The sequence below is a fragment of the Arvicola amphibius genome, chromosome 14 (genome assembly GCF_903992535.2).
Source record: "Arvicola amphibius chromosome 14, mArvAmp1.2, whole genome shotgun sequence".
Lineage (NCBI taxonomy): Eukaryota > Metazoa > Chordata > Mammalia > Rodentia > Cricetidae > Arvicola > Arvicola amphibius.
The window spans coordinates 5,398,703-5,415,284 of NC_052060.1; the positions used below are offsets into that span (position 1 = coordinate 5,398,703).

The 16,582-nt window shown below is 44.1% G+C and overlaps 1 protein-coding gene across 3 annotated transcripts in view; it reads left to right on the forward strand.

Annotated features, from left to right (window-relative positions):
• Positions 1 to 3,464: 3,464 nt before the first annotated feature.
• Them4 (thioesterase superfamily member 4) overlaps positions 3,465 to 16,582 on the forward strand; it is a 28,678-nt gene continuing 15,560 nt past the window's right edge. For all 3 annotated transcript variants that reach the window (XR_005283187.1, XM_038312030.1, XM_038312029.1), the window contains exons 1-2: positions 3,465 to 3,614; positions 12,677 to 12,863. Coding sequence is in view for 2 of the 3 variants with exons in the window: in XM_038312030.1 (XP_038167958.1) it covers positions 3,543 to 3,614; positions 12,677 to 12,863 (259 nt within the window). In the remaining variant the exon portion in view is untranslated. The remainder of the gene's footprint in view (positions 3,615 to 12,676; positions 12,864 to 16,582) is intronic.

Here is a 16,582-nt window from a genome sequence, read left to right on the forward strand (position 1 = left end):
CTCTCTCTCCTTCTCTATCTCTCTCTCTCTCTCTCTATGTATCTAGAATTGTGGTAAGTAACACCACTCTAGTCCATTAGGAGCCTTCGAGTCAAGCATCTCTGACTCTAGCCTCCAACAAAAGAGGAAAACTTCCAGATGAAAATAGGCATCTTGCCACCATTGTAGTCATTTTATCTTTTTAACAGCATCCTTTAAACCTCTAATATTGTGTTTATGTTCCCCAATAGTCCTAGCCTCTTGTTTCTTGCCTAGCAAAATTTAATAGAAATGACATTCTGTATTTAGAAATTTGGAAATGGATAACTTATAGTTATTATCTCTAGATATATTTGCTTTTAAAAGCAGTTTCCAAGCCAAGCATTATGCCACATACTTTTAATCCCAGCACTAGGGAGATAGAGGAAGGTGTCTGTGAGTTAGAGGCCCATCTGATCTACATAGTTCATTCCAAAGCATCCAGTCTTCTGATGAGATACTGCTTAAAAGCAAACAAATAAGATTTCCAAGTCATCATGAAGCCCAAGCTTCCAGCCCCATTGGGATCAGCAATGTTTAGCATTATAATGCCAATTCCAGCACTTCCAGTCATCAGAGAGTGGTCTAGCCCAGGTGAAATGAAAGACAAGGTACAGGAGAGGCTGTCAGAATCCTACAAACTATCTTATTTTAAATGAGTAGGCAGAACAAATAACTATAGTGTAATAATTTGAAATATTGAGGATTGTTACTTTCTCTTTTTTTTTTTTTGGTTTTTTGAGACAGGGTTTCCCTGTAGTTTCTAGAGCCTGTCCTGGAACTAGCTCTTGTAGACCAGGCTGGCCTCGAACTCAGAGATCCACCTGCTTCTGCCTCCCGAGTGCTGGGATTAAAGGCGTGCGCCACCACCGCCCGGCTGAGGATTGTTACTTTCATAATTACAAATAGTTCTTCCACTTACATTCTTATCAGCTCTTGAGTTCTGTACAAAGTGAGTTCTCTGGAGATGTTCCATTCACACCAGCATCTCCACCAAGCAGATGAAGGAGCATCATACTGACTCAGCTTAGTGTGGGCTTGTGAAAATGAGTGTCCTGCTATAGTCTCGTTTTTGTGTGGCAGTTTTATGAAAACCATTACTGTATACTTGTAAAATAAAAATTAATATGTATATGTGTATTGTTCCCAATCATGTGTTAGGTTAATAAACTGCATCATGATTCTTTTAAAAAAAATGAGTGTTTTAGGTAGAAGATGCTTGGTGGGATAAACAGAAGATTAAATGCTCCAATTAGTGAACTTTAAGGTATATAACTATCCACTATGAAACAGAATAGAGAAAAATTTATTTTATATTTATATGGGTGTTTTTGTCTGTGCACCACACTCATGCCTGGTGTCCATAGCGACCAAAACGAGGCATCAGATTGCCTGAAACAGGAATCCCAAACAAGTATGAGCTGTCAAGTGGGTGCTCAGAATCGAATCTGGGTCTTCTGAAAGAGCAGTGCTTTTTAACCCATCTCTGAACCAGCTCTCCAGCTCTATGCAGATTTTTGTTCATTTATTCATTTTTGGTTTTTGAGACAGAATCTTACTAGGTAGCCTTGGCGAGGCTGAACTCACTTTGTAGACCAGGCTGGCCTAGAACTCAGAGATCCTCCTACCTCTGCCTACCAAGTGCTGTGTAGACTACCCCCAACCGGATAAAATTTTTGTTTACATAAAGACTTCTCTGAACTTAAGCGACTTGTCTTAAGGAACCAACCCTTTCCATTTTCTCCATAATTATTGTTTTAAAATTAGCCAATTAGGACAGACTCCAGGCAATTGGGGGTGGGTGGTTTCTGCCACCTGTCCCTGTATAGCTTTGCTAGCCCTGGGTGGGTCTTGGTGCACTCTTTCAACAAAAAGAGTTGCCTTGCTGTGTAAGACTTTAAGACAATTCTGAAGCCATTTCTGACAATTCTAAACCCTCTCAGTCTCCGTGCCATAGTCCTTCTCCTCCTCCCCTGGGAACCAAGGACCTAACAGCTACACATGCACATACTCAGTTCCTGACCAATTACCCATACACGTATGTTTTGATTCAGTCCCCTGGGAAACGGGGTCAAAATGACCTCTTACCTCATCTGATCTAGCAACAGCTCTCCAGCCAATTATTGGTAATAGCCCTTTCGAATAAGCCAATCGTAATAGTCAAAGAACAACCCCACTTGCTTCTGTGGCCTTCTCCTTTAAAAGTAGCCTGTACCAGCTATTCGAGGTCTCTCGGCTTCCCGAATGCTGGAGGACCCTGTCATGACAGAATTAAAATCCTCATGCTTTTGCATCGGCTGTGGTGTGAGAGGTGGTCTCTGGGGGGCGACTCCTCCTCGGTGTTTGGACGCTAGAGTCCAACAGCAGAACTGCTCTCCTTGTTTCCTTGTGAGATTTCTGTTTGTCTAGCAATCCCCAGCACAGAATGAACATCAGTGAATCCTTGGATATTCTTTAAACTAAGAGGCTCCCATCAGGACAGTTCAGGCTAACTATCAAATCAGTCCAGTTGCACTTTCTTTGAAAGAGACGGTTCTTGCAAAGTAAAAGTTGATACACATTCTTTTCAGTACACAGATGGGGGGGGGAGGGAGAGGGGGGGGAGGGAGAGGGAGAGGGAGACGGAGGGAGGGAGAGGGGGGGGAGGGAGGAGAGGGAGACGGAGGAGGGAGAGAGAGAGGGAGACGGAGGGAGAGAGAGAGAGAGGGAGGGAGGGAGAGAGGGAGAGAGAGAGAGGGAGGGAGGGAGGGAGGGAGGGAGGGAGGGAGGGAGGGAGGGAGGGAGGGAGGGAGGGAGGGAGAGAGGGAGACGGAGGGAGAGAGGGGGGGAAGGGAGGGGGAGGGGAGGGGAAGAGAGAGAGAGGGGGGGGGAGGGAGGGAGGGAGAGAGGGAGAGAGGGAGAGAGAGAGAGAGAAACTGAAGAGTGTGTATATTAAATAGAAGGGACTGACTTTTTTGTTGTTGCTGCTGTTCTTTTGTTTGGTTGGTTGGTTGGTTGGTTTTTTGAGACGAGACAGGGCTTTTCTGTGTATCCCTGGCTGTCCTGGAACTCGCTCTGTTGACCAAGCTGGCCTTGAATCCAGAGATCCACCTGCCTCTGCCTTCTAAATACCGGGATTAAAGGCGAGCGCCACCACCGCCCTGACGGACTGACAATTTTAAACATGCAAATGCCCTGCACCAGAAGACCGTACTTTCCACACTAGCAACCCGCTCCCAAAGGAGCGCTAATCGCCTGGGGACATCTAACTAAAGGCGTCCGCTGATGCGCCCCGCTTGTGCAGGAGTCCCAGCCAGAGGGAACCGCGACAGGGAGCCGGGCGCAAAGTGTCCCGGAACCAAAGGCGGGCGGCGGAGAGTCGGTCCGCCCGGGCTCGGGGAGGCGCCGGCAGCGCCTGCGGCGCGCGGCTCCGCCCTCCACCCGCCTCCACAGTTAATAGTCCGGAGCCGGCGAGTCCGCGAGTGTGGTTATGCGGCTCTTTCTGGATGAGAGGACACAGCGGCGTCCTGCCCTCGGCCTGAGCGATGCTAAGAAGCTGTGCTACGCGCCTGCGCGCTCTTGGTGTCCCGCCTGCGAGGAGGCCCGGAGCAGTGTGGGTGAGTCCCGGATCGGCGCGGTGATGGTGCGAGCCCCGAGGCAGCCGATCCTCGGCTGTAACGGGGCGCCGGCTCCTCAGCCCTGAGATTCAAATCGGGAGAATAGGGAAGGGAACGTAACTCGAGGTTGAGATAGGTCAGCAGGGATAGGACCGCCACTACTACTGATGTAATAATAATGGTTAGCAAGATCACCCAGAAAACCCGTGAAAGAGCCAGCCATTATAGACCGCTGGAGAAGAGCGGATCTAATACTGATGGTCTCTGATCCATTATAACCAACAGGGGAAAAGGCTTCCCACTGTCAATTATGCCCTCTCTAGTCCATTTTCATCATCTTAGAGGATAAGGTTAAATGAGATAATGCAAGGGAAGCGTATAGCATGCCTGGAATGTAAGTCTTAAATAATCCCCTGCCCTTATTTGCGTCCCTACTTTGTTTCACTGATGCAGTCAGTACTTGTTGAGCTCCAACAATATTCCAGGCATTGTTATGCTCAGATCCGCAGAGTCCCCCCCAAAACCAACAAGGAGACCAAGTCCCATTTGTAAAACCAAAGAGCCTTAATTCTTGTTCAAGTTCGAACTCCGACTCTCCGTGTCCAGCGCATTGGCACGATCAGAGAACCCCGAGGTCAATTGGGGTGGTGTTTTTTATAATAGCAGAATTTGAGGTGAGGGATTTCTAAGGGTCAGCACCCGTGATTGACTGACATTTGTCTAGGGGTGCCCTGGTAAAAAGAAGATAGGTATGTGCTGGACTAAGGGACATCAGATGATCCTATCTGCAATGGTTGGGACCATCCTCTGGATGGTTCCTGGGTGGTGCCTGAGTGGTCTCTGTTGAGCCTGTCATGGCTGGGCCCTACAGGCATAATTGGCCATTGATAAGAAGTAAGACATATTACAGTTAGATAAGGAAAAAGAAAAAAATTCCTCCCAAGGATTTTATGGTCTAGTTTGGGAGAATGGGATCAGTTTGCTAAATTCAAATGCCTGTATTTTTGTTAAATAAATGACTAAAGAACAACAGGGAACAGCTCTCTATTCAGCAAGAACCAAAAGTGAACTTTGGTTGTTAGATGTCTGTGGCATCTCTCTCAAGCTGCTGCAGCTTCTTGCTAGATAGTAGGTGAGCACTGAAGGTGTAGTTCAGTGGTGGACGCACATGTACACACAATTTTAAAAGAATAATGAATGCAGATTATTAATCAGGTACTATCTTGCCCACTAGAAAGGAAAATGCACTGTGCTAATTATACAACCACAAAGATGAATTAGTTTCTTTAGTTACACGTTGGTGCCTGGCAGTCTGTGCTGTAAACAGTTAAGCGTTAGTATTTATAGGCTCTACATCTTTAAGGAGGCATAAAAGGTCATAACTTTTCTTACAAGTCCAACCTTGATAAATCTGTAACTAAAGATCAAGCATGACCTTTCCTCTACTGAGAACAAAGGGTAATGACCCTTGGTTTCATCCTTCAGTCACAACTGTGCTGTAGGTTTACAAGTGCATTTACTGTGAGTAGCTCTTAGTTCTCACCTCTTTGAACTGAAAACTGAGTGGTTTCCCACCACATTGTCCGTCTAAAGTAACTCAGCATCCCTCAGACCCATTCTTTCTGACCCACACTTCCACCCTCACAAACATCTTTTTCTCTAACCATGAATTAAAGCCACAACTCTGGAGTCACCCAAGACTCTAGTGCTTTCTCTTTCCTGAAGTTAGTAACTCCCGTTTCCCTGGGTTCTGGTGCTGACTGTCACTTGAACCTTTTCTTCTTATTCCTCCGTACCTGGTTCTGCTGTGGACTGTTCTGACCTAGACATTTATAACGATCTTTGGTGGCTTTCCCTTTTCTTCTCACTGTTTTTTCACTTGATAAAACTTTCTGAAAACCAATGTTGTTTCTTTGCTGAAGGCTCATCATGAAAGACGGCATTTCAACACTCAAGTGTCACCTTCGTGAAATTTTTTACATGATTATGTTTTACTTAAAAAAAGAAGAACAGTAGTTTTAAAAATTTCTGTGTGTTGCCTCATGTATGTTCTGTAACCATGTATGGCAGTGCCTACAGAGGTCAGAGGAGGGTGTTGGATCCCCTGGGAGCTGGGAATCAAACCTGCATCCATGGGGAAAAAAGCCAGTGCTCTTTACCACTGAGCCATCTCCCCAGCCCCAGGATTGCCTCCTTAAGTAGCTTCATCCTAAGTAAAAATATTTGGGATGTAACAAGTGTGATGTGCTACTCACGTTCTTCTGTTATTTATACATATACATATATGATTTTATTACTGTAATTACATATTGTTATACATGATACTTAAATATACATCAGTCTTTGTCCTTGTGATACCTAAAATCACCTTTCACACTGATTCTTTAAACCACTGATTGACCTAGAAGGTCAACTTAAGACCTGAGGTCTTTAAACCACTGATTGACTGAGAAGGTCAACTTAAGACCTGAGGTCTTTAAACTACTGATTGACCTAGAAGGTTGACTTAAGACCTGTGGTGTGGTCCGCTTGTTTTGTCAGCCTAGTGCGTCCAGTCGTTGCAGCCTCTGTGTCTTTGCTCAGTGTGACCCTAGTTCTCACCTTCACGAACTTTAGCTGCAAGAAATCACTCTGGGTGTGTTGCTTTTGTTGTTGTTTATGTGTGTTGTTTGCTTATTTGCTTTTAAGTATTCCCTGAAAGCACTTGTATCTCTGTCTGTAGTAATATTTCCATATCTGAAGCTACTAACAACTGAAGGCAGGGCCTAGATCTTTTCTTTTTGTCTTTCCTGCCCCTGGTATAAAAACAGGGTACATTATAGAACTCAAGAAAATTTTTTGAATTACATTTAAAAGTTAAAATCAGACTGGGTATGGTGGAACACACGTTGATTCCAGTACTTAGGAAGCAGAAGTAGGTAGAGCTCTGTGAGTTCCAGGCCAGCCTAGTCTACATAGTGAGCTCCAGGACAGCTCCATAGTGAGATGTGAGACACTGTCCAAAAAAAAAAAAAAAAAACCAACAAACAACTTACATTGGTAGGAGAGCCCAGGAGTTCTTCTGATTATTAAAAGTCTTCAATTAACTGTATTTCATTAGTCTGTAAAAGGATATTAGAACTGTTCCAAGCTGGGGTTTCCTATTTAAGAGATCTGAGTGGAGCCAAGACACTTTGAAGATACCATGACTAAGGCCCCTTATAGAAAAAGGCACATATTTGTGGTTTACAGCTCCAGAGAGTGAGTTCATAACCATCATGGTAGGAGGCATGGCTGCAGGCGGGCACCGTGCTGCAGCAGTAGCTGAGACCTTATTTCCTTGCTGCAAGTAGGAGGCAAAGAGAGTTAACTGGGAATGATGTGAGCTTTAAAGTCCCAGAGTCCTCCCCCATTGACACACCTCCTCCAATAAAACCATACCTCCTAATGTTTCCCAAATGGCTCTACCAACTGGGAACCAAATATTAAAATATATGAGCCTGTAGGGTCCATTCTCATTCAGTCATCCTGCCCTTCCAGGGTGCCTCATGGGATGGCTCACAACTGCCTGCAGCTCCAGCTCCAGGTACCCGCACACACATTGCCTACACTCACACAGACACATACACAGAAATGAACTGAGCATGGCCATTTGAGTGGGTAACACTGTGGCAGGTAGAGATAGTAGGATCCCCAGAGCTTTCTGGCCACCAGCCTAGTTCCAGGTTCAATAAAAGATCCTATCTCAAAGATATAACAGAGCAGGACGTGAGTTATCCTTCACATGTATGCCAAGCACACCCAAGCAGACACATGCACATATACCATACATATACACACACATATGGTGATACTAAGACTAATAACACAGAAAAGTGAATACTAAATCATTTTAAATGGCGACACAGAAAAATGTATTTCTCAGATTAAGAGTATATTAAGGAAATCTTTATTTGAAGAACTCTGGGAATTAAAAAAAGCTAACGTCATAGAAGCAGAGAGTACTGGTTGCTAGAGACTAGAAAGGGGAGAGACAAGTAAGGGTAGAAGGAATATAGAGGCTGAATAACCAATATCGAAATAAGTCACATGAGTATAAACACCACAGCACAGGTGGGTGGTGGTTATAGTTTGCAGTGGTTTATTATATAGAGGTATGTTCTTTTGGGGGGGGCGGGTCAAATGGGTGTCCTGCCACTGAGCTGTATCCCCAAGCCCTATTATATACTTGTGTGGCACACTCATCACGTGCGTACAGAGCCCAGGGCAGGCTGTCAAGTAGCCCCCCTTTATCACTCTGCACAGAGTCTCTCATTGAACTAGACACTGGATATTTTGGCTAGGCTGTCTGGCCACCAGGCTCTTGGGGATCTACCTCTCTCCACACTCTCAGTGCTGGGGTTACAGGCACATTCAGCCATGGCCAGCTTCTATGGGTGCGGGGATTTACACTCAGGTCCTCGTACTTGCAGATAAATACTTCTCACCCACAGAGCCATCTCCAAGCCATCGCCACAACCCCTACTATATAGTTTATAAAGGAAAAGAAAGACACTTGAAAGTTACTAGAACCAAGAAATGTTAAATGTTTAAAGAGATGAAAATGTGCCAGGAATGATGACACACACCTTTGATGCCAGCACTCGGAAGACAGAGATAGGTGGCTCTCTGAGTTTAAGGTCAGCCTGCTCTACACATTGAGTACCAAGCTAGGCAAGGTTACATATAGTGAGACCTATCCCAAAATAAATAAATAAGAGAGACAGCAGAGACAGGGTGGGGGTACTGTGCTTGCAAAATGCAAGTTGGGTAAAGGTACCTGCTCTCAGTCCTCGAGACATGAGTTTGATCCCCACAATGGAAGAAAAGAACAGATTCCTGCAAAGAGCTAGTATGGTGTGGCACACACCTTTAATCCTAGCACCAGGGAAGCAGAGGCAGGCAGATCTCTGTGAGCTCAAAGCCAGCCAGATCTACATAATGAATTCCGGGCCATTCGGGGCTTCATGGTGAGACCTGATTTTATAAATAAATAATAAGACTCTCAGGCTAGACACAGTTGTACATACCTGTGATTCCACATTTGGGAGGCAGGAAGATCACAGACTTAGGCCGGCTTGGGCTATATATATAGCAGCACCCTGTCTCAAAAACAAAACGAAATAAAACTTTTTTGTATTTTGTGATTATATTTTAAATACATTTCTCCCTTCCGTTTTACCCTGTAAGCCTTCCCATATGATGTAGCATGAATTCTAATTAGTCTTAATAATAAAAACCCAGAGTCAGATATAGGGGGGCAGTGAAAGCTGAAAAATCAAAGAAGCAGAGTAGCCAGCCATTATTAGCTCCTATCTCTATGAAATCCTCAGACCTAATGGGGTATTCTGTTTCTACAAGTCATTAGACTGAATGCTCTAAACTCCTGTCTCTTTCCGCCTTATGTTCCTCTCTCAGTCCAGCCACATCACTCCTGTCTCCACCTCCCTAGTGCTGGGATTAAAAGCACGGGATCCCAAGTCCTGGGATCAAGACCTCTGTTTCTTTTTTAGACTGACTCAATCTTGTTTAGCCCAGGGTGGCCTTGAACTCACATATCAGTCTGCCTCTGTCTCCCCAATGCTGGGATTAAAGGTGTGTGCCACCACTGCCTGACCTCTATGGCTAATTAGTATGGCTAGCTTTGCCCTCTGATCTTCAAGCAAGCTTTATTTGTTAGATGACAAACTAAATATCACCACAATATACCCTCCTCACTCTCCTTTAAATTCACCTCTTTTATCATCAGTTGTTCTTGTATGCTTATATGTATTTATATATGCATACATAATCGCAGATACAACTGTTGAGTCTATATAATATTACTAGTATGCATGTTTCAGCACTGACTGTTTGGGACTGGACAACCAATTGGTGTGCTCTTCCCTGGGGAGGACCACCTCTTCCTCCCAATCCCAGCTTTACTCAGTTGCCTGTAGTTCTCTGTGGAGGGTTGAAGCCTCTCGGGCTGGTTACTGTGTAGTTTAGCATGCCCATTGCTGTCATCCTTGTTCAGCTCACATTGGGCAGCCATGCTGGGGCGACATTACTGCTATGTACTAGGAAACAACCTCATGGCAAAGTCCTGGATCCTCTGGCTTTTGCCATCTTTCCACTCCTTTAAAACTTTTCTCAAGCCGGGCGGTGGTGGCGCACGCCTTTAATCCCAGCACTTGGGAGGCAGAGGCAGGCGGATCTCTGTGAGCTTGAGACCAGCCTGGTCTACAAGAGCTAGTTCCAGGACAGGCTCCAAAGCCATAGAGAAACCCTGTCTCAATGAAACTTTTCTCAATGAAAAGTAAAATAGATATAGCATGATTTATTACTCTTTTAGCTTTTTGACTCTTTTGGTGGTCCACCACCCAACTCCTAACTAAATCACACATGGACACATATTCTTAATTATAAATGCCTGGCCTTAGCTTGGCTTGTTTCTTCCCAGCTTTTTTTAACTAATTATTCTACCTTTTGCGCTAGGCTTCTTACTCCGTGACTGGCTAGGTGGCTGGTCCCTGATGTCCTCCTTCCCTTGTTCTCTCATTGCTCCTTCTCCACGTCCAGAGGTCTCCTTCTGTTTATACTCTTTGCCTGCCAGTTCCCTCCCCACCCCCCCCCACCCCGGTTGCTCTTGTCGCTGTTGAACATTTAGCGCTTTATTAGGACCATCAGGTGTTACAGGCAGGCAAAGAACCACAGCTTTACATTTGTGTAAGCAGCATAAACAACAGTCACACACCTTAAAATAATATTCCCCAACGAACAGATAGCAACTTCAATGGCCATGAGCAGTATAAAAAGAGGGGGAAAATAATCTGCTGAATGACATTTACAATTTTGGAACTATGCAAGGATTTTGCTGCCAGACGCTTGCCAGGAAAAATGTAAAGTGAACTACCTTGGCAGTGTAAATCAGGATGCAGTGCAGTGCATGAAAAGAGCTTGCAGGAAATGCATCAATATTTTCCCACAATTTTATTTACAGGGAGAAATAATGGGCAGAGTTTTTCTGCCTTTCCCAGTTTTTCTGTCTTTCCTAGATTATCTAAGTTGGGTTCTGAAGGGATCAGCTGGTCAAAGAGGCATAGAAAATGAAGTTACTTATCCTGAGCTACAGACAAAATGTTATTTCTGTTTGTTTTCTCGTTTCTCTAGTACCACAATCAGGTACTTCCATCTCCATGGAAGGGTTGTTGTTGTTGTTGTTGTTGTTGTTGTTGTTTTGTTTACATTTTATTTTTAATAGAAGTCGGGGGCAACTTTGTGGACAAACTTTGTTCTCTCCTCCCACTATATAGGTTCCAGGGATCTAATTTAGGTCATCAGGCTTGGTGCAGACGCCTTTACCCAGTGAGTCATCTCACTAATCCAGTGTTTAATTTCATAGAGTGCTGGAGACAGGCTCCCTCTGTTCTTCCTATTGAATTGGGATTGGAGCCAACTAAGGCATCAGCAGAAGTCAGCTCCTCCACCAGAGAGTAAGCATGTTGTCTTGATGTCAGGGGTGTGGTCCAAGTCAGACATACATTAATCAAGATGGATTGATAACAGTGTCTAGAAGGAGAATGCCACGTGGTTGATGCCTTCTCTAATGTTAACTGTCCTGAGATTTCTGCTGGCCTTCCTGTCTGCCCCTCTGAGCATCAGTTTTATAGTCACACTCTTGTCTTCCTGGTCCTCTACATCTGTTGTTGACTGGAATGCTGGCAATGCTCAGTGCTCCAGAGAAACACCATGAGTGACAGTCATGGTTACCATGACACCAGCCTCTCTTCTCTGAGCTTCCTCCTTGTCCCTCTTGTATTCTTTCTTGTAATTAACTGTCATTTACTCCATGGTGCCATTCATACACCAGGAATTGGCTATAGTGTTTATCCTATTCCTTCATTTGCTTTATGGAAGTAGTCTCTGAGTTCTGCTTTATGATCTAATAATTCTTGCTGAGTTACCCCAATAGCCTCCAAGTAGAATCCTCCATGCAATTTTGAACATGACCATTCTCTTTCCTATTTTGGCCAAATCTGAGCATGTCACTCCTTGCTTAAATAATCGGAGAATGCTGCAGATAGAACTCAAACCAGTTAGCTTAGCATTGAGGCTTTGCCTATTACCTCCGTATCCTTCTGCTCCTTCTCTTACACTGTGCCTAGCTTCTTTTAGACCTTAATTTTATCATCTCTACAATGTGGACAACAGTTTCTATTGCATAGAGTAAATAAAAACTTTCAAAACTGTCTTATGCCTCCTTACGTTTACACACACTGATTTTGTTGTTGCTATTTGGTTGGTTGGTTTTATTTTTACATATGCTACTCTTTCCAAATGGCTAGTCTCTACTTATCAATATTCAGGTCAAAAAGCCAAATACTACCATTCCCTTGTGTTCCAGCTTCCTGTGTGTCATAGTTAGAGTCTCTATTGTTGTGAAGAAACACCATGGCCACAGCGACTATTATAAAGGAAAACATTTAATTGGTGTGGCCCACTTACAGTCCAGAGGTTCAGTCCATTATCATCATGGTCGGGAACATGGTGATGTGTAGGCATACACGATACTGGCAGAGGTGCTGAGAGTCCTACATCTTGCAGGCAACAGAAAATGATCTGAGACACTGGGTGGTATCCTGAGCATAGGAAACCTTAAAGCCTATCCCCAAATGTGGTGACACATTTCCTCCAACAAGGCCATACCCACTCCTACAAAGCCACACCTCCTAATAGTGCACTCCCTATGAGATTATGGGGGCCAATTACATTCAAACTAACACCCCATGTATATCTCACCTGTCCATCTCTCGATCTCTGATGACTGGCTCACCTGGGCTTAATACTATCTCTATCAGTAACTAGCTGAGAGAAGTTGGGAAAATCGTTGACCCTTTGTCATCCTGTCATTTCTATGAAGGGGTGTAGGTCAAATGAACTCTGAAGTTCCCAGCCATTTTGAAGTGATCATCTTCTGGCAGTAAGAAAAGCAGCACGGTAGTCTTAGGAAGTTGTAGAAAATATGAAATAGCACATACCTCCTATTCCTTTTTGTCTTTTAGAGGTTATTTTCCTCTGAGAAAGTCATTCCCAAGGACTATGGTCTCCCAAACCCCAGCTGGAGCAAGGATCTAAGACTCCTCTTTGACCAGTTCATGAAGAAGTGTGAAGATGGCTCCTGGAAACGTTTGCCTTCATACAGACAAAATCCTACGCAAACCCTTAAAGACTTCCAAACCCGTTTTGTTGGTAAGAACAGCCACTTTCCCATAGACAATATTTGAACATCAATGTAAAGTGTAACAGATCGAAGCACTAATTATTACTTAAGAGAAGGGAGAGCCAGACATGGTAATTTTTCCATGTGTATAATCCTCTCAGTAGGCTGAGGCAGGAAGAGCCTAAGTTCAAAGCCAGCTTGGGTCACAGTGTCCCGTTCATGACCAGTAGTGGCTACATAGTAAGACCCCATTTCAGAGTGGGGAGGAAGGGAGAAAGGAGTGACAGGAAACAGAGCAAGGAGGGATTGAGAAGAGAGAAAGAAAAAGTAAGGGAAATGGGAAGGAGATTAGGAAGAGGGGAAAGAAAAAAAAACAATAGTACTGTGGGTTCTATAGTCCCTACTTTCATAGGCCAGAAATCTCACAAAATTTTGTGAATTGTGAGAGAAAATAAAACATATCAAAAATAAGATGATCCCAGGCCGTAGTGGCACACATCTTTAATCCCAACACTTGGGAGGCATAGACAGGCAGACCTCTGAGTTCGAGACCAGCCTGGCCTACAGAGCGAGTTCCAGGAAAGCCTCAAAAAGCTACACAGAGGAAACCCTGTCTTGAAAAAACAGAAACAAACAAACAAACAACCAAAGATCTTTAAATTAAAGGCGCAGGCCTTTAATCCCAGCACTCGGGAGGTAGAGGTGGGTGGATCTCTGTGAATTCGAGGCCAGCCTGGTCTACAAGAGTTAGTTCTAGGACAGCTAGAACTGTTACACGAGAAACCCTGTCTTGAAAAAACATAAAAAAAAAAAAAGATCCTCCCAACCTAGAATCTTGAAGCTAACATCACCAATCTCTTTTCTCTTTATTTCAAAATCTGGCCTCTTCCCTTTGATAAGATCAGAACACTTGAATTGCCCTCTGCCTTAGTTAGGGTTACTATTGCTGTGATGAAACGCCATGACCCAAAGCAAGTTTGGGAGGAAAGGGTTTGTTTGCCTTCTACTTCCACATTGTAGGCCATCACTGAAGGAAGTCAGGACAGGAACTCAAGTGGGACTGGAACTTGGAGGCAGGAGCAGAGGCCATGGAGGGGTGCTGCTTATTGGCTTGCTCCCATGGCTTGCTCAACATGCTTTCCTATAGAACACCAGGCTAAGGGTGGCATCATCCATGAGATGCTGGACCCTCCTCCATCAGTCACTAATTAAGAAAATGCCTTACAGCCAGATCCTACAGAGGCATTTCCTCAACTTAGGCGCCCTCCTCTCTGATGACTCTAGCTAATGTCAAGCTGACATAAACTAGCCAGCACACCCTCTAATCTCTCAGACTTCAAACCCAAAGACTACCTCATACCTAACACTCACAAATTACACTTCCCTCCATTCTGGGTTTGTTTGGTTTTATTTTTAACACGCTTTGTATTAAATAACTATTTTAATTAATTCTCTGAGAGTTTTACACAATATTTGATGACTTCTAATTAGCCCTTAATGTTTCCTGGCAGCCTGTCCCTGTTTCCCTAGTCGACTGACCCTGCTCTTCTGGATGCCTGCGTCCTGCCTCCTTTCCCCTCTCTCAGCAGCTCTCCCTCCTGTTTCACTAAATGAAAGTGGAAGCCAGCAGAAGGGCATTTCCAAGCTCTCCTCACTCTTGTCCCTCCTCCCCGGACCCGAGCTTGATCTGCTTCTAGCCTGAACGAATGAACTAACCATGAATAAAGGTCGCTGTGCTGTGTTCCCTTCCCTTGGCCTGCTTGTGGCATTGCTCCCTGCCACATCTTTCTCAGAAACAGGCAGACCTGCCACAACTGTGTACTCATCCTAGTCTCCCGGGACCACTCCAACACTCCGCCACCAGACTCTCATGGGGTGCACCCATTTCTCAGTACATAATACGCTATCATTGTAATCCCCTTCAGTCTCATGGCCTTAGGAGCCATTGAAAAGCTGATCAGTTCTCGATTTAATCATTGGAACTTTAGGTCATGGCTTGCTTTCTGTTGCTGTAAACACCATGACTTAAAGCAAGTTGAAAAGGAAAGGGCTTATTTTATGTTTACTGTTTACAAGCCAATCGTGAAGGGAAGCAGAAACTCAAGCGGGAGCCACAGAAAAAGGCCGCTTCCTGACAACTTACTCTGCCTGGCTTGTTCAGCCTGTTTTCTTATACCACCCAGGACCCAGGGGTGCCACCACCCCCAGTGAGCTGGGTCCTCCCAAACCAATCACTAATCAACAAAATATTCCTCAAGCTAGACTATGGGCAGAATGATGGAGGCTGCCCCTCCATCATTAAGGTTTCCTCTGCGCGAATGGCTTTAGCTTGTGTCAGATTGACAAAAACACCGACCACCACCGCACTTAGTCTCGCATGTTCTACACAGCATAGAAATCTGTGTAAGTCTGGGGAAAATACTTTACCCTCCCATGCCTGGTGTTCTCATTGGCTGAAGGAATAAATGAAAGAAAAGTCAAATTACTTTAACCAAGAATAGTTGGTCACTTTCAGATTTCTGTTTTTTCAGCTTAGAGCCAAGAATTATTCTCTTATCAATAAAGGGAAAAGTTAACTTTTAAGCAAGTTGCATCATTAAATTTTAACTATTATAAATTACTTAAAAGTAAATTTTCATGCTGGATATGGTAGAGGATGTCTATAGTTTTGATACTCAGGAGGATGAGGGTGTGAGGCCATCCTGGGCTACACGGTGAGACCCTGTTCTAACTGAACCAGTCCCACCCTGTCCGCAGATTTAACTGTTAGATGACTTGGCTAGTGCTCCCAGTGCCCTGGGTCTAATTGCTAGCACTATAAAAGTAGTGTTGTTGTTTTTACTACAGTTATTCTGACATCACACGATTCATTGAATGCCCTTAACTTGATGCAGCCTGGCTTCTACCTGCTCAGCTTTGCGGGAATAATATATGTATGGAAACTGTTACTGATCTACCTGCCAATTTTGGTGGCCATTATTCATTTTATAGTGTAAAGCTGGCCTCCATCAGAGCCCTCCTTCCACCAAGAGTGCCAATCTCCTGCTGTTCCTTTACAGCCTTCAGCACTCTTCAGTCTTAGGCTTTAACCCACATGTGAAACCCTGGGAGTCTTGTCAGAGAGCAGATTCTGCCTCGGTTAAACAGGGGTAGATGCTCAAATTCTCTTAACAAATGTATTTTACTTATTTTTCCCATTTTTATAAGCTACCTTACAATTTGATAATCTTGACCAGAAATGTTAAACTCTTAAGTTGATTTCAGGAGCCACAATAGGTGATTTATTAGGCTAAACTAGCTCTGTTTCTAATTCAGGATAGCAGGGTAAATTCACATCTGCCAGGAAAACCATTTCCTTGCTGTCGGATTATTCATTCTTGCTAAATTCCGTTTAAACCACACTTGAGCCCAGAAGAATTCACTGTTTGGCTCAGTTTCCTGCTACCATTAATATGCCATATTCACTAATTGCCGTGTGTATGTAGGTACTTTGGGTTTTTTTTTTACTCTGTCCATGTATTTTTTGCATATGTTTTTTTTTTTGCTATCCCAGAAAGTTTGTGTTCTATTCTGTTCATTTTGTTTGTTTTAGTTTTGGCTTGTTTTGAGAGGTTTATGTAGTCCAAACTGGCCTCAAACTCACCATGTACCCAAGAATGGCCTTGAACCTCTAATCTTTCTGCTTCTACCTCCCAAGTTCCAACATTACAGCCACACACTACCACACACTGTTTTATGTGGTGCTGGG